General features: G+C 47.4%; 1 protein-coding gene across 3 annotated transcripts in view; it reads right to left on the bottom strand.

Moving 5' to 3' along the window:
• TTLL11 (tubulin tyrosine ligase like 11) overlaps positions 1-23038 on the bottom strand; it is a 275995-nt gene that overhangs the window by 163107 nt on the left and 89850 nt on the right. For all 3 annotated transcript variants that reach the window (XM_012458208.3, XM_064378343.1, XM_064378341.1), the window contains one exon: positions 7855-8430. In XM_012458208.3, coding sequence (XP_012313631.2) covers positions 7855-8430 — 576 coding nt within the window. The remainder of the gene's footprint in view (positions 1-7854; positions 8431-23038) is intronic.

Raw genomic sequence — 23038 nt, 5'->3', positions numbered from 1 at the left:
AGACAGAGTTTCGCTCATTACCCAGGCTGGAGTGTAATGGTGCGATCTCGGCTCACTGCAACCTCCGCCTCCTGGGTTCAGGCAATTCTCTTGCCTCAGCCTCCTGAATAGCTGGGATTACAGGCACGCGCCACCGTGCCCAGCTAATTTTTTGTATTTTTTAGTAGAGACAGGGCTTCACCATGTTGACCAGAATGGTCTCAATCTCTTGACCTCATGATCCACCCGCCTCGGCCTCCCAAAGTGCTAGGATTACAGGCGTGAGCCACCGCGCCCGGCTTAGTTTCACCATTTCTAATATTTCTGGATCTGTTTCTCTTAAATGATTTCCCCACTGGTGAAGGTGACCTTTTCCTGTCTTATGGAATGTTTAGAGACTTTTTATAATTGAATGCTGGATATTGTGATATTTCAATGCTAAGTGTCTGGACTTGGTCTTCCTTTTAAAGTTCTGGGCTTTGTTTTGGCAGTCAGTTATTTGCAAATCAGCCTGATGCCTTCAAAGCCTTTTGCTTAAGGTGAATAGGATGAGTCTAGAGTAACCTTTATTCCAGGAAAGATTTGATCCTCCCCATTATGGCAGAACTTCTTTGGAGTCTCCATTGAATGCTCCCAGCCATTACCACAGACCCTTCACTCTGACTGTTCAGCACTCGAATGCCTCCCTGCCCTGTGTGAGCCCCAGAAGTGGTTCAGCTTATCAATTCCCTGGTTATTCTTTGCCTAGCTTTGTGGATTAACACTCCATGCATGCATGGCCTGAGACTCAGCAGAGACTCACTGAGATCCCATGCAGCTTTCTGGAGCTCTTTTCCTGCTTAGCTCCTTCTGTAATTCTGCCCCACAACTTCCAGCCAACTTAGGCTTCCCAAACTTCAGTCTTCACCTCCTCAACTCAATGAGGTCACTGGACTCTGTTTAGGTTCACCTCCTCTGTGTCCATATTCCAAAAATTGCCCCCAGACGAAAAGCTGAGGCAACCATAAGACTCACCTCAGTTTTTCCCCACCTTTTCCCAGAGATTACAGTGCTGAGCTATCTGTGGTTCAAAGCCTGAAAACGCTTCTTTCATTTGCATATTCATATATATTTCTGGTAATCTAGTCGTTTGAAGAAAGAAGTTACATTTAGTCTTTGTTACTCCCTCATCACCAGAAGCAAAAGTCTCAGAAGGTGACATATGGACAGGGGCTGAATAAAGTGAGAGAATAAGTCATTTTTGGGCCAAGCACAGTGGTTCACATCTGTAATCCCAGCACCCGAGGTCAGGAGTTTGAGACCAGCCTGACCAACATGGTGAAACCCTGTCTCTATTAAAAATATTTTAAAACTTAGCCAGGTGTGGTGGCGGGTAGCTGTAATCCCAGCTACTTGGGAGGCTGAGGCAGGAGAATCGCTTGAACCCCGGAGGTGGAGGTTGCAGTGAGCCGAGATGGTGCCACTGCACTGCAGCGTGAGTCAACAAGAGTGAAACACCATGTCAAAAAAATAAAAATAAATCATGTTTGAATAGCTGGGGAAGAGCAGTCCAGGCAGAGGGAAAAGCAAAAACAAAGGCTACTTCTGAAGAACAGCAAGGAACGAGTGAGAGGGAGAGGCAGAAGATGAGGTCAGATAGACAAGGGGCAGATGGCGCTGCATCTTGTAGACCATGAGAAGGAGCCAGGATTGTAAGTGCAATGAAAAAGCTATTGAAGGGTTTGGGCGAGGAAAGTAACTGGATCCACCTTATGTTTTAAAGCATCTCCTTGGCTACAGTGAGAAAAATTGGCTATAGGCAGCAAGGGTGCCTATGGCAGCCATTCAAGTGTGAGGTGATGGCTGCCTAGACTTGGATGGCAACAGTGGAGTTGGCTAGAAGTGGTTACATTTGGGAATATTTTAAAGTATATTTGCAAGAGTTGCTTATGGATTGGAGGTATGAAGGAGGGAAACAGAGAAAAGAAGGATGACTCAGGCTTTTGGTCTGAGTGACTGACTGAATGTCATTCATTTACTGAAACAGTAAAGATGACTGAGTGTAGGTTTGGGAGGGAAGTCAGGAGCTTGACTTTGGACATGTTCAGCGTTTGATGGTTATTAACCATCCAAGTAGAAAATTAAAGTGGACAGTAGGATACACCAATCTGGAACTCAAGGAAAGGTCAGGACTGGAAATACAGTTGTAGGCGCCAGCAGCATAGAGCTAGTGCTTAAAGCCATGAGGCTATGTGAGATCATTTAGGAGTGATTGTGAATAGGGGGACACCTTCCAAAGGATTGAGCCCTGAGACTCTCCAACACTGACAGGTCCAGAAGAAGAGGCTGAGAAGCAGCAGCCAGGGAGGTAGGAGGGAAACTGGGAGGGTATGCTTCTATCATATTCTGCTCGGCAAACCCTTCTTCATGCTTTATGCTCCGGCTTAAGCATCTCCACCTCAGGGAAGCCTCATCTGACAGGGTTAGGCAAAGTTAACGACTCCCTTTTCTGGGCTCTCCCAGCATCCCACAGGGACCCTCTCATGGCTTTTCTTATGAAGGACTGCAGTTCTCACGAGTCAGCTCTCCCCACTACACTGTGCACACCCTCAGAGCAGGGACCTTGTCCTATCCGTAACCACACGCCCATACTAGCTCAGGGCTCATCTCAGTAGTGCCCAGGGAATGTGTTAGAGCCCAAAGGAAGAAAAAGCTGAACTATCAGAAGTGGTTTTTGGAGGAAGGCTTTATCTAGGAGGTGGGGCTTGAGTAGCACCTTGGAAGGCACTGACATTTAAGAAAGCGAGAATGGGAGAGAGCATGCCAGGTCAGCCGAGACAGAAGAGAACCCAGGGGCAGAAATGGGAAGCACAAATTATGTCTGAGACAGTCATTGTATCTGTTTTGCAAGACTGCAAGTCTCAGGGCGGGTACAGTGAAGCTAGACTGGGGCCGGGGTCAGGGTGACAAATACCAGGCTACAGAAATGGTTTGCAAACTCTGCTCCTTCCAACACTGGTGTTCCCGTTAAGTTTAAGATGTGAATATTTCATGGTTTCTTATAACATCAAGGCACTTCTTCATAGACAAATTTGAGAACTGTTGTGGTTACAGAAAACAAACAATGGAATAATCATAAAAACTGTCATTTATTGATTCCTATGCGCTAGGTGCTGTGCTAAATATTCTTCCTTGCTCTTCTTTGTGCTTGTGATAATTCTGAGAGGGAGGTACAAATGTGATCTCTAACTGCAGATAAAGAAACTGAGGCTAAGGATTGCTAACTTGCCAAACAGACTAACTAGAGGTGCCAACCCCAGGCCAAACCAGGCCATCTAAGAACCAAATCCAAGCCCTTGACCTCTCACTGTATTGCTCCTTGGCCTTCTTCCCTTGGGGTGACTGGGCTGAAGGGTAAGGGAGAGGTTAAAAAAAAAAAAAAAGGAGAATAAAGAGGAGAAACATCTTAGGATTTAGGAATAGCATCTCCTTCAGGCATCTAAGGGAAAGGATCATGGGCCAAGGAAAGAATTAGACACAGGGAGCTAAAAGAAGATACAGACCAAGCAATGGAACTGGCAAAGAACGTTCTTGAAAGCTAAGCTGGAAGCCTTTCCTCCGCATGTATTATTTCTGCCATATAATTCATCTACACTGAGGCAGGCCTCGCTGTTTAAACCAGAGTCATACTGGTGCCCTCAGGAAGACTGACATGAGGATATGTCGCTGGGAGCTACCTAGGCAATGACAGGGGACAGGCTGGAATGACGGGGCAGCCACGTTCCTCAGCAGCAGATTACAGGAAACCTGCCCACAGCCCAAGCAGTGCCCACAACTGCTTCGGGCCATTACAATTTCCCAAGTAGTTATTATGGCTATGATTGAAAAGCGTTCACCGTCACATGTTTAAGATACACGTAATTTCTCTGGCTAGAGTATATGTTCTGGAATACTGCAATCTGGGCCAAGCCCAGGCAATGAGCAGGAGAGGCTGTATGGCAAAGAAGCAATATGCTCTATCTGCACCAAACACTACAGCTTGAAAAGCCATTCATAATCTTTATCTCACTGGAATTTGACAACAACCCTGTGAGGTAGGCAAGGAAGAAGAGGCACAGAGAAGTTAAGTGACTTATACAAGAACACACAGCAAGTTGGTGGCAGAACCTAACTGGGTCCCTAAATCTCTAGGTTCCAAGTCAGCTCTGGTATTTGAGACCCCAGCTGAAAAGTGTTCTTACAAGTGGTAAGAATGAAGTTGGAGAGGGCTACAAGGAGAAAAGGATACCGTTTTCTCCCTCGACAACTGGGAATCTGAAATGTATGGCAAGACAAATTCCAAATATCTGACACCTTATACCCTGTCGAAGCACTGTCACTTACATTACTTCACAATAAAAGGCAGGCAGGGAAGTGAGCATAGGTGATTTACAGAGACAGCAGCAGAGGCTCAGCGTGGTGAAGAAACGAGCTGGAGCTGGCACAGCTGGGAAGAGGAAGAGCGTTTCCTCTCGCCTGGCCTCTCACACTGCGCTCCTCCTCTCACCCAGGCCTGGAAGCATTTAGTGTGGTCAAGCAGTGGGAGACGGTCCCAAGGCTGTGGTTCCATCTGCTAGACATGATCTGTCCAAACCAGTGGCTCCCTCCCTGTCTGCCCCTTCCACCAGCTCCCCACAGCTTGGGCCCCACCGACGGCTGCCCCATGTGGCCCGTCCATAGCAAGACAAGTAGCAAAACAACCAGCCTGGCCCTCCACCCTGCCACTCGGTCCAAGCCAGGGCTCTGTGGCTTGGCTCTGCCTGCTGGGCCCACATGATACTCCTGGAATAGCTGTCATTGTCAAACAGATGTGACCACATGGTCCCCCGGGATGACCCCTGGACATGTCCACGTTGCAACTTATCTCCATGACCCTAACTTTTTGCTGGCTTAGGTCAGGACTTGTTTTCTCTGGTCCTACCTCTAAGTTCTGCCTTTTTCTTCTTTCTAATATTTTAAGCCACCTACCTGATGGCTGAGCTGTCCATCCTCCCTGGGAACCAAAGGCCAGAGGTCTAAGTTTCTCAGGACAGATCTCTGGATGGCAATTACCAGCTCCTGGTACTGATCCTGGCCTGAATTCCCCTCCAAACGGTCCCGCCAGCCTGCCTGGAAATCCTGCTGACTGGTGCCCAGCCCCGGGGGTGGCCTCTCTGGGTTTGGGGCTGCACTTTGGGACCAGCCTCCTCTTCTGCTGTTGAATGAATGCCCCATCCACTAGAGACACTGCCCCACTCCCTCCCTTCTCCCTTCTTGTCCCAAGAGACCTGTTACCCACCTGCTGAGAACTGGAAATAACCCAAATGTTCCTTGACAGAAGAACTGATAATAAATTGTGCATGTTCACAACGGAACCTAAAAGAGTGCAAACGAGACAGTGCCCACGACCCCCACCAGCGTGGGTGGACCTTTGAAACCTTACATGTAGCAGAAAAAGAATGTTGCAGAAGGCTCCATACTTTATAACAGCGTTTTTATAAAACTCAAAAACAAGCAAAACAAAACAATACATTGTTTAGGGATACATTCATGCCTAATGAAAGTATTTTCTAAAGCAAGGAAATAATAAACATAAAATTCAGGGTGATGTTTACCCCAGGGCTGGGCGGGGACCTGATTCTGGGGAGAAACACACTGGCTGGAGGTCTTGGGCTGGGAGGAGGGTTTGGGATGATCATTTTGTTGTTTGGCTTCATGGCTTACAAATATGTTCCATGTATTCTTTTTTCATATCTATCAAGTGCTACAAAATAACTTTAAGAATTAGATGGAGAGGGTCCCAGAGGTGTCCCTTCCTTTCTTCTCCTCCCCACATGGATTGATCTGGGGGCAGGAAAGTGTGTGTGCCTTTGGAGTGTCTGGATGCCACGTCTCCCCACCCCGCACTGTCGCAGCTGAATGGCCTGTAAGAAGGTTCCAGCCTCATTCCTCATTTCCTTCCCTCCCACACTCTGAGTCCACCAGACTCTGGCCCCACTGCTCTGCCGAAGACAATTCTCTCTAAGTCTCCAGTCAACCCCTTGTGGGTGGAGTGGACAGTTTCAGTGCCCAGGCGCCTCTTCCTTGGCATTCCGGGGTCTTTCTCTGGTGTTTATCTCAAGACACTCCTTCTTGGCCTCCTTTTCTAGCTCCCTCTCCCTTCCCTGACTGTCCCTTAGTTAAACAGTGATGCCCACAGGTGTCTTCTCAGTCCTCTCATCACCCTCTTGGGTCACCATTTGCCGATGAGTTCCCATCTCTGTCCCCAACCCAGACCTCTGTCTCCTGAAATCCAAGCTCCAAGCTCCAAATATCCAACTGTCCCCTCAATCTCTCCACTTGGATGCCTCATAGGCACTTCAGGTCCAACTCCCAACCATCCCCCAATGGCCTGGTCCTCTTCCAGGGGCCTCTATCCATCCATGCAAGTACCCAAGCCACCTGCACGTCAGTCCCGGTTCCTCCCCGCCCTCACTGCCACCATCTGTCATCTCTCTCCAGCCTCATTCAGTCACCAAGTTGAGCCTTTCTAGCTCCTTCCCTGGCACCCAAATCTGTCTATTCCCCCTACCTGCACCACAACCTTCCCAGTTCAAACCAACATCCTCTCCAGCTTCTGCGAAAGCAACTGTCTCCTAGGGACCTCCCCACTTCCAGACTTGCCTCAGTGTGCTCTCTACCCTGCAGGTATGCTGTTCTTTATAACATGCAAATCTGGGCGCATCTTTCCCGTTTTTTTTTTTTTTTTTTTTTTTTTTTGAGACGGAGTTTCGCTCTTGTTACCCAGGCTGGAGTGCAATGGCGCGATCTCAGCTCACCGCGACCTCCGCCTCCTGGGTTCAGGCAATTCTCCTGCCTCAACCTCCTGAGTAACTGGGATTACAGGCATGCGCCACCATGCCCAGCTAATTTTTTGTATTTTTAGTAGAGACGGGGTTTCACCATGTTGACCAGGATGGTCTCGATCTCTTGACCTCATGATCCACCCGCCTCGGCCTCCCAAAGTGCTGGGATTACAGGCATGAGCCACCACGCCCAGCCTCCCCTGTTTAAAATTATCCAGGGACCCCCCATGCCCAGCCTTCCGTGACACAGCCCCTACCTTCCCCTCCCATCTCACCTTCCCTCATCTCCCCTGACATCTCTGCCTTACACCGCACCCGCCAACCACACTGAACCTCTGCCAGCGCCTCATGCTTCCCGCTCACCTCTCCGGCTACAGTTTCCACCTGGAGCCCTTTGTCTCCCTCGCCCTTACCCAGTTTCTCCTGCTCCGACTAACTGTCACTCCAGGTTCCAGTTTGACTGTCATTTCTTCTGGGAAGCCTTCCCTGACCATGCCACTACCGCCCAGAGAATGTGACATGGCTCCACCATCTCACAGCACCTCAGATGTTTCCTATTCTAGCACTTGTAACCCTTTATAATCATTTTTAAATTATACATCTCTCACAACAGACTCTGTGCGTCAGCCAGCAGGGCCCTGACTTACTGTCTCAATAGAACCGGGACAATGCCTGACCCCCACTAAGCATGTGGCAAAAGTTGTGGAATGAGTAAGTGAATGAATGAATGAGTAAATGAATGAATGTAAAACTCTGCTTTACATATGTTATCTCATTTAATTCTTACAAGAACCTTTTAAGGTAGGTATTCTTCATTTCATTTTACAGGTAACAGAAGGGAAGGAGCTTGCCCCAAATCACACAGTTAGCAAACAGAAAGCTGGAAGTTGGGCCCAGGTTTAACACCAAAGCCCACAGCACCACCGCTCCTGTCCCCTCCTCTGGCCACCCCACCCCATAACTCATCCCACACGAAGCCAGAGAGCCCTCTTGAGGCTGGTCAAGGCTGAAATGCAGGCTGAGAACTGGTTACCTGGAAGCACGTGGGGCCCGGCCTCCCCGTGGGGATGTCCGACTGGTAGAAGACCTTCAGCTCTGGAGTCAGTGCGATGACAGTCTTTATCACCAGGGAGATGATGTCAGACCAGACCTTCTTGATGTCAACGCCTTTGGAAGACAGTCTACAAAGGATGCTGGAAAAAGTCCTTTTGCTGCCTGTGCTAGCACTGTCCGAATGGACGAAGTTGCCGCTGTGGATGTTCAGGGAATAGTTGGTTAAGTGCATAAAGATGTGGTGCAGGTTTTTGGGGTTGGGCTCCTGATATGGCTCAGTACAAAACCTGGAGAGTCCGTCTTTGGCTATATAAATCTCTAAGGGGTCTAAGGACTTGAGTAAGACATACAGACGAATATCAAACTTGAGCTTGTCGATAAGGAGAGGTTTGCAGATGTACTCCTGGACCACCGCCGGCCTGCTCTGGAGGGTCCCTGCCAGGCGGATGTCGCTGGGGTCTTTAATGAGGTAGATTCCGTCACCCTGACAACCACCATCAGGTTTCACGATAAAAGTGGGCTTCCAGGAAGGGTCACCATCTTTCACCATTCGAACCTGGAAGGGGGAAAAAAGGATGGCTGACATTATATTCTTTTCCCTCTGGATCCCTAGCACAGAGCAGGGCCTTAGCAAATGTGTGGTGAATGAGTGACAAGATGGTCCCTGCCGATCTGACCATGTGCCAAGCATCTTCCATGGAGACAACACTGCACAAGGTACTGAGATCGTGACATCAGGATTGGCCCCCGTCTTGTACTCCAGAGTGAGACAGAGCTCTCTTGTGAAGTGGATTGGCAGTCACAAGACCTGGGTTCAAATCCTGTTTTGCCAGTTATTAGCTTCCACCTTGAACGGGTCATGTAACTAATAATAGTGCTAAGAATAATAATGATGGTGAGCTAATATCATTTATGAGCTCCTGTGAGCACTATATCAGGCACTTACCTAATTAGCTCATCTAACCCTCACCAGAAATATGGTTGTGCCTTTTCATGTCGGGAACAGAGAGGGTACAGCAGTTGCTAAGAGCACGGGTGTTGGAGTCAGATGGCCTGGGCTTAGACACTGGCCCTGCTCCTTATTCTGGGCCTTGGGCAAGTGACCTAAGTTATCTACACCCTTTCCATCTATGAAACAGGAATAAGGTTGTTTTGAGAATTAAATGCAATAATAAATGCAAGAGGCTAAGTACCTAGAGTCTGACAAATAAAAGACAGTCCAAAGCCTGGTTGTCGCTCTTTTTAGAAGATGAAGTGGCTTGACCAGGTACAGTGGCTCACGCCTGTAATCCCAGCACTTTGGGAGGCCAAGGTAGGTGAATTACCTGAGGTCAGGAGTTCGAGACCAGCCTGCCCAAGATGGTGAAACCCCATCTCTACTAAAAATACAAAAAATTAGCCGGATGTGGTGGCAGGCACCTGTAATCCCAGCTACTTGGGAGGCTGAGGCAGGAGAATCACTTGAACCCAGGAGGCGGAGGTTGCAGTGAGCGGAGATTGCACCACTGCACTCCAGCCTTGGCAATGAGAGCAAACCTTTGTCTCAAAGAAAAATAAAAATAAAAGAAGATGAAGTGGCTTGCCAGCTAATGAGGTTAGAACAGAGATCGGAATCTATATTAATGACTAAAGCCCTCAGACCTTCCTCTATCCCACCATGTCTTGGTTTCCTCACTTTAAAAATGGGGATATAGACACCTACTCTCATTGTGTCATTGTAAGGATGAAATAAACTAAAACATGCAAAGGACCAAGTGCAATACCAAACACAGAGCTAGTGCACAGGAAATGTCTGTTTCATGTTTACGCCCCTTCTTAAGTTCATCTGGTAGACCTAACCAGTCCTTCCATCTGTTGAGATCTTTTTGAAACAAGATCCTGTCGTCTGCAGTATTTGCTCTCCTCCCAGCTCCAGGTCAGCAGAACACTCACATAATTAACTATCTGGGCACCTGACCATCCAGATAGTTGGTCTGGACCTGTGGTTCTGCATAATTCATCCTCACCCCATTGCCCCCGATGCTGGTGAGATGCTTCCTGCAACTATGGAGAGTGGATGGACTGAAATGGCAGGAGAGGAGGTTTTCACCAGGAGAGAAGCTGGAGGAAATGTAAGGATGGATTTCAAAGAGGGAGCCAGGCTCTCTGCAGCTTCTTGCATGAGAGTTTCCCTCTGAAATCTGAGAGCAGTGCCTGGCAGGCTGAGTTGGTGGGTGCCCCAGTGAGGGACTCCTCTCAGCCCTCCACCTTTGCTGTGTGAGCCCAACCCAGGACAACAGCACTCTCGGTTGCACTTACCTCTTTGACCAGCCCATATTTCTAAATGAAGCTTTTGCCAATTCCTTGGGCACTATCAGTTATTCCAGGCTTGTAAAAGATCTTTAACAATGGAGAAACACTTAAAGCCTTAATAATGGTCCACATCAATTGTTTGCCCCTGTCAGCAGGATTCAAGAATGGAACTTCACAAGAGATCAATGCAAGCCTCCCAGGGCCTTCCACTGAGGCTTTCTTGCAACTGTGACCTTGACGTTTATGTAGTTACTTAATATTCATCCAAAGCATTCGTACACTCGGCCCTTTACAGTAAATATAAGCATGCTGGACAAATGGCAGCTATGGATCAGGAAGTGATAAATGTCAGGTTTGCACTGATGGGAAATTTTTCCCTCTGGAAAGCTTTTGCTATGCTGAAGATACTAACAGTTTAATAGATTATCCAGAGCAATATTTTTTCCTTTGAATTCCATGTATATGCCTTAAATAAATTAAACTATATGGTCAATAGTCTCAGTCACTCACTGGATTCCTGAATTCTTCTTCTGCTCTTCGCCAAAATAGTGCCATACAAATCAAGATTATTAAAACTCATAGAGTCACTGAAATTTTAGAACTAGAAGAATCCTCAGAGATCAACATCACCCAGTGCTCTCAAAATTCAAGGGGGAAACTGAGGCTCAGAGAGGCAACATGACTTCCCTTGGGTCTCATAACCAGCTAGTAGGATGGTCAGGATGAGAACCTAGGTCTCCTGACCCCACCTCAAGTTCATGGCCATTTTCACCTCCAAGATAAAATTGAAGATCTCTTTTTCCTCTTCTGACTACAGGAAGGTTCCTCCTAATATATCAGACAGTACTGATGTCTGTGCTCTGGCCTCACCCTAAAGATTTTGGCCCTGAGTATGGCCATCCAGGAACTGTATCTGTAGGTGGCCAGACTGCCTCAGTTTCAAATCTTCTGTCTGGGTGCCTGACTCTATAGGAAACCCTCACAATTGTTCAGAATGTGGTTCCCGTAGCCACCAGACCCTTCAGCCACTGCTGCCCTGAAAAGAGAAACATTTTTCAGAATTCATATTTACTCTCCTCTGAGGTTTATTCAAGAATGACCCTTTCCCAGCAGTTATTAAAGTTAAAAAGTAACACATTGGCTCTTAAAAAGAAGTGATGGACCAGAATGAAAATATCATCCATATACCTCAGCCCCAGCCTCAGCAATTCTGATTTAATCGATCTGGGATGAAACCTGGTCATGTGTATTTTGGAAAAAATCACCACAGGTGATTCTGATGTGCACTCTGTCTGAGAATCACTGGACTAAGTGAATTAAATTAAGATACCATCTGAAACCAACATATTCAATGAAGTATTCTGCACAGATGTTAGCCGGAGTGTGAGGAAGACTTGCACTTAGGCTACGACTAATGGTATCTCTAGTTTTATCCAAAGCCACTGTTGGACCTGAAATCCATTACCTTGTAACTGTATACACAGATGGCTGAAAGAGATACGCAGAGGAGGTAGTGGCCTAATTGCCTGGCACGCCTTTGGCCTATTGAAAAATTTATGTGGTTTTTACTGCCCCCTAGTGGGCATTTAGAAAACGCTACTGGGAAAGTCCCTCGGTTCAAAATTCCAATACGAGCAGTACGATATTCTAATAAGATATTAAAATAGTCTTAAAGAAACACCGCTACAAATGAAATATTATTCAGCCTTAAGAAGGAAGAAAATTCTCACACATGGCACAAAATGAGTGTATTCTGAGGATATTATGCTAAGCGAAATAAACTGGACCCCAAAAGACAAATACTGTAAGAGTGTACTTATATGAGGTGCCTGGAGCAGTCAAATTCAGAGACAGAAATTACAATGGTGTTTTCCAGGGGTTGGGGTTGGAGGGAATGGCAAGTTAATGTTTAATGGGTACAAAGCTGCAGTTTTGCAAAATGAAAAAAATTCTGGGGATGGATGGATGATGGTTACACAAAAATGTGAGTATACTTAATGCCACTGTACACTTAACGTACATGCAATGCACATTTAAAAATGGTTAATCTGATAAATTTTCTCATTTACATTTTACCACAATCTTAAAATTAATTTTTAATTTTTTTTTTTTTTTTTTTTTTGAGACTGAGTTTCTCAGGATGGAGTGCAGTGGTGCGATCTTGGCTCACTGCAACCTCTGCCTCCCGGGTTCAAGCGATTCTCCTGCCTCAGCCTCCTAAGTAACCGGGACTACAGGCATGCACCACCACGTAGAGACGAGGTTTCACCATGTTGACCAGGCTGGTCTCGAACTCCTGACCTCAAATGATTCACCTGCCTCAGCCTCCCAAAGTGCTGGGATTACAGGCGTGAGCCACTGTGCCTGGCCAATTTTTAGTTTTTTTTAAGTCATAGCTTCTGGTAAGTTAGAAATAGAACCATAGTGAAAAACAGAAAACCTGGATTTTAGTCCCAATTTTTTCTGACTGTGTGGTCTCGAGAAAGTCACCTAACTTTCTGGGCTTTGTTGTACTCACCTATAAAATAAAGGGGTCACACTAAGGTCCCTGGCTTCTGCCAGAGAGCAAGTGCTGAACCATGATTTATCTCGACATCACCACAGTTGAGGGCTGCGTTACAAACACGCAAGCGGCATTCATCACACTGGAGAGTTCCCACTGTGCTGTTGGGATCAGCACATTGGGATGATCTATAAGAGGAGGAGATTTGGATCTGAGATTTATGATGCATTTGAGGAAATCAGCAGGGCATTTGGAGGAAGCAAGCTCAAATATTTGGAGGGAGAAATGCAGCAACTGGAATATCAAGCCCCAAAACATTATTAGCAGTGAGGGGCAGGTAAGAGGCCAATTTCTGAAGAAATACTGTCTGTGTCTGCAATACCGGGGAAGTCAAACCCAGTTAGGGCAGCCCTTTGTCACTCAGGTGGATTTGCACCCAATCTTAGCAACTCAGACCTTTGATGTCACAGGCACACGCTGCAGATCTCAGGCAAAAACAAGCCTCTGATAGACAAAATCAATGTCACACAGCGCACGCCAGACAGGAGGCAGGGCCAGCCACTGCTAGCCTTAGGGATATGAGCCTGGTACCTAGGACAAATTCCTACCTCAATGTTCAAGGCAATTTTTGAGTTCAGTTAAGACGGAAGGCAGTCTGCAGTGAGGTCACCTAGGGCCAGATGGAAAGGGCAAGAATGGCCTGTTGGGGCAGAGTTGGGGTAGAGCAGGGAGGTGGAGAGGAAGAACTTGAGCAGATGACGTGCTGCTCCAGTGGTGGGTGATGAAGGCAGGAGCGGCAGGACACTTCTGGGAAACTGCAGATAGTTCCGATGGCAGGAGAACAAAAAGTGGGTGGGGGGGTGTGCACATGGAAACCCCACTAGTGAGATCGGCAGGGGCCAGATAACACCACCACCACCAATAATAATAATAACATTAGCATATACTTACTGAGGGCTTATAATGGGTCAGGCACTGTTCTAAGTACTTTGGAGATATTATCTCATTTAATCCTCATAACAATCCTATTTTACAGATAAGGAGAAGGAGGTCCAGAGATGTCAAGTAACTTGTCAAAGGTTACACAGTCAATAGGTCACAAGGCCAGGACTTGAACCCAGGCAGGCAGATTCCAGAGCCCATGCCGGAATGAATGAGGGATGTATGAGAAAAAGGGATGGAGGAAGATCAAGCCTAGCTAGGAGGTAAGGGCCTCATAGGGAAGGCCCTCAAATATTGTTTTAGGGAGTTTGAGCAATGTCCTAAAATGATGGAGACTCTTTGAAAGGTTTTGAGAAGAAAGCAACTTAATTAGATGTGGACTATGGGAAGATTCCTCAGGCTGTCACACAGAAAATGTACTCAAGTGGGTGGATGGTCTGGGTCAGAGAGGAAAAGCCTAAACTGAGGCTGGCAGTGAAGTCAGAGAGAAGGAGAGAGGTTTGGGAATATTTTGGAGCTAAAATCAACAAAGCTGAGTGACTGGGAGAGGGAAACAGGAGCATACAGGATCACTGCCCGATGTCTAGGGAGTCACAGGGAATATAACGGGAGGAGGAGGCTGGGTGCGGTGGCTCACGCCTGTAATCCTGGCACTTTGGGAGGCTGAGGCAGGCGGATCACGAGGTCAGGAGATTGAGACCATCCTGGCCAACATGGTGAAACCCCGTGTCTACTAAAAATACAAAAAAATTAGCCAGGCGTGGTGGCACATGCCTGTAATCCCAGCTACTCAGGAGGCTGAGGCAGAAGAATCGCTTGAACCCGGGAGGCAGAAGTTGCAGTGAGCAGAGATTGTGCCACTGCAATCCAGCCTGGGCAACTGAGCGAGACTCCGTCTCAGAAACAAACAAAAAACAATAAGGGGAGGAGGAAAGGTTGTGGGGAGGCAGGGGGAAGATGAGGAGCTGGACAGAGGACCCTGGAGGGCATGTGCCTGGAGAGGTTTGTGGTTCCTGGGAAATGTGTGTCTGGAGCTTGGGAGAGAGATCTGGGGTCGTCAGGCCCCTCAGGATGGCCAAGGCCCTCGCAATGGGCCAGATTACCCAGAGACAGGATAGAGAGGAAGAAGAGTGCACCTGGGAGTCAGAGGCTGGAACAGGCAGGACAGATCACAGAATACTCTTGTATTTACACTTGATCTGCAGGCAAAGGATGGAGTTTCAACTGGCCAGTGACATGCACCCACATCACCAGGGCACCCAGGAGGAAGACCATTTGGAAGGAATGAGACCAGGTACAGGAAGGTCCCGAAGCTATCAAAGGTCCGAAGGCCTGAGCTGGGGCAGGGACAACAGGGTTGAAACGGGGAGCTGAGAGAAGAGGTGGAATCAGAGCACCTGGTGACTGGACAGCTGTGAAAGGGGAAAGAGGAAAGGGTCATGGGTGAGCTCACAGTTTGGGGCTTTAGCAATTTGGGGAGGGGTGATGGTATCACGAACAGATTTAGGGACTGCAGGGAGAGGAGCAGGTCTCATTGGAGGAAAGTGGGGACAAGGAGAGGAGGAATTCACTTCATCCAATGAGTATTATTTGCACAATTCCAGCCACAGAGCTAATGTAGGACTTTATAATATTCCGCAAGCCCTTTACTGTTCATCGGAACCAGGCCTGGTTGTCCGGTATCTCCTACAGATGATGAATTCTGATACAACAACTCTCCCACACTTAGAAAGAACAAGAGCTGCTGTCTGGCAAGGATGAGACTCAGACTCTAAACTCAGATGGGGCACACCTTGAACTGGAGCACAGGTATCCGCACGGACCTCTCAGCTCTCGGTGAGTGAGGAACCACAGGACCGTGGAAAGGAGGCGTACCTGCCACCGTGCGGTCAAACATTTTCACCACTCTCTGGCTTTGGAACAGTTTCAGTTAAGAAAATCTAAGTGGCAAAGAAAGCAACCCAGTTCAGCCTACCACTGATGAGGTATCCTGAGTTTACTGGGGCACTGGCATCAATTACCCCCAAGGAGTTGGGGCTGACCCCTCGCATGCACTCCTCGCGTGGCCTGGATGGTCCTCCCTTCCTTGGCAGCCAGCACCAGTGAACCCTGGCAGTCTCCCTGCCCTTCCCTCTGTCCTCTTTCTCACCTCGATGCTTTTACACAGGCTTCCCTGTGGCCTCCACCAGCCTCCTGTGTCTTTGCCCGTAAAGCTCCTGCCCATCATCTATGGTCCCGTGGGAAGTTCCTTTCCTGGCCTGCAACCCTCTATACACATCTTTTCCTTCCCAAAGTCCTTCTCCATATGGAGCTTCCCCCTATCTTCCTGACCAGCCCTTCAAGGCCCAGGAAAGACTTATCACGATACACACACATAGCTACACACACACACACACGCACGCACGCACGCACGCACACACATGCAAGCACATGCACATACTTTATAAACAAAGAAACTGAGGCCACGGGGCAAGGAGACTTGCCCAAGGCCACACAGCCAGTAGCACAACCAGAACTATTAGGCTGGTGCAAAAGTAATTGCGGTTTTGCCATTGATGTGAAAACCGCAATTACTTTTGCACCAACCTAAATAAAACATTAAATCTTCTGATTTCCAACCCTAAGCTCTTTCTAGTATAATTAATACAGGCATCTGAAGAGGTCTTTCGGAAAAAACCTTGGAATAAGTACTCTCATTCTCATTCTGAACACATTTGTTTGCTGCCATTTTAAATTTTGATGCTCTGCAAAGATATTACTCCATGAAATTGCCAACCCTCCACTCTACGGAGAACAAGGAAATTGAGGCCCACAGTGTCCATTGAGAAATCTACAGTCAGCTAGCTCGAAGGTGGAACCAAAGCATCAGTTCTGGGCCACGCTGCCCTTTCTTTGCAGATGTTCTCAAGTTCACTGCGGAGGTGGACACGGCGTCACACGGCGCATAAAGGCACCTGGTGCTTCTGCTCAGGAAGCTCGAGGGGCAAGGAACAGCCTCTCAGCATGCTTTACCCCAACGCCAGCCTGCTGCCAATGCAACTTAATGGACTCTGCTTTTGGAGCCCAGTAGCCTTCTGTGGGCCATAATCTACCCATCATTAGTGAACAACCAAAAAGCTCCTCTAGAACACGCCTGGGACATTGAAACCTGTTTAACAGGAAGGGCCCAGTCGTACTGTGAGACTGTCCATGTGCCTCTTGGGTCCCTTCTCACACCCAGCCCCTAACTGCTGGAGCTGAGGGGAGTGAGGACACAGCCTGGCATGCCAGCCCTGCCTGGCCTCCCCACTCCTTCCCCACAGTGCAGTCCCAGCCAGCCTCTGTCCGGCCCCACTTAATTCCCCTACCACGTGGGTCCAAAGTCCCACTGGCTCGGCCTAAAGCCTAGCTTCCTAAGGACGCTGGGTGACCCAGCATGCCTGGGGCCCTCAGAATGCAGCTTCCCTTTACCTCCACTGAGTCCACACACTGGATGTCTGCGAGGAGCAGCGGCAGAAAGGGAGTGGGCTTCGGAGTCAGACAGACCTGGGTTCAGATCTCAGCTCAGCCACTTCCCAGCTGTAGACTTACTCCCTCTCACAGTGCTATTTTTAGTATTTCATCTTATTTGTCTTTGTCTGCCTTGGTTTCCTGGTCATCCTCCTAGGGTACCAGATTTCCAGGTGAGGCTCATCCCAACCTACTTGGCCAGAGTCTCGGTGCCTGCCTACCTATCCTCCAGTGCTCACCCTTGGGTGACTGGGACCTGTCTCCTGATCCTCGGCTATTTCCTGGGTCCACCTGGGTGTCAGCCTCTCATTTCCCAACTCCTGGGGACCACCCCATCAGAGTCCAGCCCATAGCCTGCCTCATCTCCCTGACCCACAGCCTCATTCTCCTTCCCCAAGTCTTCTTCTGAGAGCCCAGAAGGCATCACAGCTGAGCCCACCTGGAACATAAGACTCCACTGCTGAGTAAGCTCCCCTTGCAGCTAAAATCGTTTTTTCGATAGTGAGGATTTCTTGCTAATGAACTGGCTAAATAATCTTCAGCTCACATCTGAATGAATACAACTGGTTATAGCCAAAGGTGCTTCGGATCACCAGGCCTAGCTTTTCTTCCTTCCCCACACCAGTCTTATATCCTTTGCATTCCTGCCATAATTTACACATTAAACATTTTTTTTTTTTTTTTGAGACAAAGACTCATTCTGTCGCCCAGGCTGGAGTGTAGCAGTGTGATCTCAGCTCACTGCAACCTCCGCCTTCCAGGTTCAAGTGATAATTGTGCCTCCCGAGTAGCTGGGATTACAGGCACCTGCCACCACGCCTAGCTAATTTTTGTATTTTTAGTAGAGACAGGGGTTTCACCATGTTGACCACGCTGGTCTCAAACCCCTGATCTCGTGATCCGCCCGCCATGGCGTCCCAGAGTGCTGGGATTACAGGCCTGAGTCACTGCGACCGGCCTAAACTTTTTTTTTAATTCAAGAATATCAGTGTCTTATTTTGCAGCACTCAAACAAGGTGCCCTCCCTCCTAGTGCTCTTTGGCTAAACTAGCAGTATTGAGCAATTGCAGTATTGAGCAATTGCAGTACTGATCAGTGCCAGGCACTGCACTAGGCACGTCAATATGTATACATGAGATCTAATCCTACAAGACAGGTAATAGCATTTTCATTGACTTATTTATTTGGTTTTCTTTATTATTGTTTTTGTAGAGACAGGGTCTTGCTCTGTTGCCCAGGCTGGTCTCAAACTCCTGGGCTCAAGCAGTCCTCCTGCCCCAGCCTTCCAAAGTGCTGGGATTATGGGCATGAGCCACTGTACCTGATGCAGAATTTTCATTTTTAGACTTTGTAACTGGAGGTTTTTTCCCATATTCCAAAACCCTACAAAAAAGAAGCAGAGTTAACTATACTCACTGCTAAGTCCTTGAAGGCAGGGGCAATATTGCCCTCATCCCTCAATTTTCCTGCCCTCTCTGTCCCCAGCTAGCACAGGAAGAGCATTAATGGAGGGGGACTCAGCAAATGCTTATGGGAAGCTGCCTCTGTCTCATTTTGTTCAATGCTGTCATGTTCTATCCAGGATCACAGGTGACATTCCTTCGAACGCTAATCCTGAGTGATTCCAACCACTCCCTGGACTCTAGTTAAAGTATGCCCCGAAAGCAAATAGCTCCCCACTCTCTATCTCTGGAGCATACCTCTCTTGGGTCGCCCATGTCACCCACCCCCACCCAGTCACCAAATTGACATTTCTACATCTGAATACACCTTATAGTCCCTCAATCATCTCAGCATTTCTCACGTGAATTGCTGCAATAGCTTCCTAGGTGACCTGATAGAATGCAGTACAGGCTCTGTGCTGGGCACAGCTCGTACATTATTTTCCATTCTAATAAGTAACCCTATGAGATAGGCATTAAAGGGTGACCACATTAAACTGTCATTTTTATAAGTCAAACCCAGCTACACACACACACACACACACACACACACACACACACACACTCCCCCGCAACATACACATTTGCAAATGATTCAACCTAATACTACTATTATTACCCACCCACCCCCAAAACAGGCAAGGAAACTGAGATTTAAAGGGTAATTTATTTCCCCAAGGTCACACATTTTATACCCTGGGGAGCCAGGATCTGAACATGGGTGTGTGTTCAAATTTCCAAAGGCCACACTTTTTCTGCTAAATCATATCATCTTCAAGTCCATATATCAGTTCCTAGAGGAATGCTCACAGCCCTAAATACATTACTTAGAGTATTAATATATCTTAATACTTTTATCAGAGGCATTTGAACTAGAGCAACTCCATCTTGAATAGGATCTGGGTAAAATGAGGCTAAAACCTACTAGGCTGCATTCCTAGAAGGTGAAGGCATTCTAAGTCACAGGATGAGATAGGAGGTCAACACAAGGTACAGGTCATAAAGACCTTACTGATAAGACAGCTTGCAGTAAAGAAGCCAGCTGAAACCAACCAAGACCAAGATGGCGACAAGAATGACCTCTGGTCGTCCTCACTGCTACACTCCCACCAGCGCCATGACAGTTTACAAACGTCATGGCAACATCAGGAAGTTACCGTATATGGTCTAAAAAGGGGAGGCATGAATAATCCACCCTTTGTTTATCATGCAATCAAGAAATAACCATAAAATGGGCAACCAGCAGCCATCAAGGCTGCTCTGTCTATGGAGTAGCCATTCTTTTATTTGTCTACTTTCATAAGAAATTGCTTTCACTTTATTCTACGAACTTGCCCTGAATTTTTTCTTGCACAAGATCTAAGAACCCCCTCTTGGGGTCTAGATTGGGACCCCTTTCTGGTAACACTTTAAAATATTATTAATAACACACAATTATAAGAACTACCATTTATGGCACCTATGATACACCTTACAATAGTTATTTCACTTTATCTCCACAGCTAAGCTATAAGAAAGCTACTAATACTGGCTTTGTTTTTCTTTTCTAGGTTTTATTTTGTTTTCTTCTTCAGTATGTTGTTTGTGTGCATGTGTGTGCAACACTTTTTGTTTTTCTTTCTTGAGACAGAATCTTGTTCTGTCGCCCAAGCTGGGGTGCAGTGGCAAGATCTTTGCTCACCACAACGTCTGCCTCCTGGATTCAAGCAATTCTCCTGCCTCAGCCTCCTGAGTAGCTGGGATGACAGACTACCACCATGCCTGGCCAATTTTTGTATTTTTAGTAGAGATGGGGTTTCCCCATGTTGGCCAGGCTGGTCTCAAACTCCTGACCTCAGGTGATCTGCCTAAGCCTCCCAAAGTACTGGGATTACAGATGTGAGCCACTGCACCCAGCTGCAACACTGTTTTTAATAATGTTACAAATAAGGATTGAGATTGAGTGAAGCCAGGTGGTCTGCCAGTCACACAGGAGGTGGTAAGCCAAAAGGCAGGGGGTAGGAATCATGAAGAGCAAGAGCGGGCAGGACAGGGAAGCTGAGCCGACTTCAGGGGCCAAGCTTGCCAAGGTGGACACTCGCCGTAAGTCCTAGCAGCACAGCCTGCGCTTGGGTCAGGTTCACAAGCGGAGGGTGGGCAAAGAGAGCAGTGCAGAGCTGGTGCTTCTGGGCAACAGCACTGACCTCTAAAGAGAACTGGCTGGAAACCGACACACCAAGAGGATCGTTTTAAACACAGACCCAGCCACTCAGAGAGCCTGGTTGGGGCACTTGGCTGCCCCGACCCAGGAACCGGATGCTCAGCCTGATCATTTACACCACGAGAGTGAGAACAGGATCTCCTGCAAGCCTCTGGATTTCAACTGCTGGTTTAAATTTCAAGGAGAAGCATGAAGGTGTTGACATGTAAGGAATTACTTGTACATGCCTTTGATCACCCTGAAGCTCTGGGGTGTTCCAAATGAGCATGCTGGTTGGAAGCCAAGCTGAGCTGAGTTTATACAAAGGAACTCCTACTGTGCCACCTTAGGCCAGCTACAGAAGCCACATTTCCTTAAATCAACACTGCCTGTTTCCCCCCCTTTCATTTCAATGGCATCACGTAGCCATGGGACAACAAGACCTTGGGCTAAGCCCCTTGCAGGAAATGTTAGCCTGGCACCCACTTCCTGACCACCGACCAGTCACTTCACTTGGGTGATCGGTCATTTGCAAGGAAACCTCCCTGCTTCCTTAATAAGTCAGAGAGGGGCACTGGAAGTCTCTTTGGGGAAACAGATGCCCCAATGCTCTCCCAAATTTACTTTCCCTTTGGGGATATTTCACTAGTCGCTACCACCACTGCAACAGGCTTAGGACAGGGAGGGAAGTTTTGATGCCCTTTAATGTTCTGGACAACACCTGGGCTCCAACTCTTTCATTAGGCCCCTGTAGCCATGGACACAGCTTTTTTTTTTTTTTTTTTTGATGGAGTCTCGCTCTGTAGCCCAGGCTGGACTGCAGTGGTGTGATCTCGGCTCCCTGCAACCTCTACTTCCCGGGGCTCAGTTCAAGCAATTCTCCTGCCTCAGTCTCCTGAGTGCTGGGACTATGGGAACACGCTACCATGCCCAGCTAATTTTTGTATTTTTAGTAAGAGATGGGGTTTCGCCAAGTTGGCCAGGCTGGTCTTGAACTCCTCATCTCGTGATCCCCCCACCTCAGCCTCCCAAAGTGCTGGGATTATAGGCATGAGCCACTGCACCCGGTGTGACACAGCTTTTAAGACTTTATTAATGACTCAAGGAGAGCAGAAGGGAAATAAACAGAGAAGAGCATGCAACTTGATAATTGTGTTTACAAGATACTCTCATCACAGCATGACAGCCCTCTTTAGTTTGCCCCTAGATGGCAGAGGCAATGTTTTCCCATCCCCTGAGAAAACATCCAGATTCCCTGCAGGCTCAGTTTTAAGAGATCCCCAGCCTGTCGGGCCTCCCTGCCAACTCACATTGCAAAGTCCACCCTGCTTAGAGAAACCTCACCTATGACTCACAAAGACAGAACAGCTATGCTACAATCTCGACAGGACAGCTGTTTCAGGATGTCAAGATAGAATACCATCAACTGAACAGCCACAGAAGAAATATGTTTAAGAAATAGCAAGGTATGTGTTACTCAATAGCATCAATATCTTCATCTGTCAAATAGAGATTATCATAAAACCTCTCTGGTTCAGCATTTTCCAGACTTGCGTGGTCAGGGAATGCTTTTAAAATTATAATGTACTTGGGGAACACCAATAGGCACTCATACATATTCAGACTAATAATGTGGACTGATTATAATGTCAATATATAAGATATGGTGATAGGGTGATGTTAGTCAATGGTGACATTAGTCAATATATAGTATAACATTATAGCAATTAATCTGTGAGATCATTTACTTTTTTGCCTTCAACTTTAATCAAAATACACATGCGTTCCTTGTTTGTGTTTTGCCTGTATAAAGTTTAAAGTATCTCATGGTTATCTAACCAAAGGGTGAAATTCAAGAGCAGCAGAGGTAAATCTGGCTGATTTTCCTGTGATAAATCATTTTATCCTGAGCTTTAAGTCCTTTGTGGAAGATGCTCCAAACACATCAGACTGGGGGAAGGAAAGAGAAAGAGAAAGAAGCTAAGCATTGAGCATCGCAGTGCTGAACACTTAACAGAATTTTATTTTTTCGAGCCTGAGTTTCACGCTTGTTGCCCAGGATGGAGTGCAGTGGTGTGATCTCGGCTCACTGCAACCTTCGCCTCCTGGGTTCAAACAATTCTCCTGCCTCAGCCTCCCAAGTAGCTGGGATTACAGGCATGCACCACCACACCTAGCTATTTTTTTTTTTTTTTTAGCAGAGATGGTGTTTCACCATGTTGGACAGACTGGTCTCGAACTCCTGCCCTCAGGTGATCCACCCACCTCGGTCTCCCAATACAGCATTCTTATTAATACTCTCTCTTGTTCATCTTTC

Source organism: Aotus nancymaae, unplaced genomic scaffold, assembly GCF_030222135.1.
Source record: "Aotus nancymaae isolate 86718 unplaced genomic scaffold, 86718_ANA_hifiasm-v0.15.2.pri h1tg000003l, whole genome shotgun sequence".
NCBI classification, from domain to species: domain Eukaryota; kingdom Metazoa; phylum Chordata; class Mammalia; order Primates; family Aotidae; genus Aotus; species Aotus nancymaae.
The sequence above is the reverse complement of the archived record's forward strand: the minus strand, read 5'-3'. Positions and strand labels throughout refer to the sequence as shown.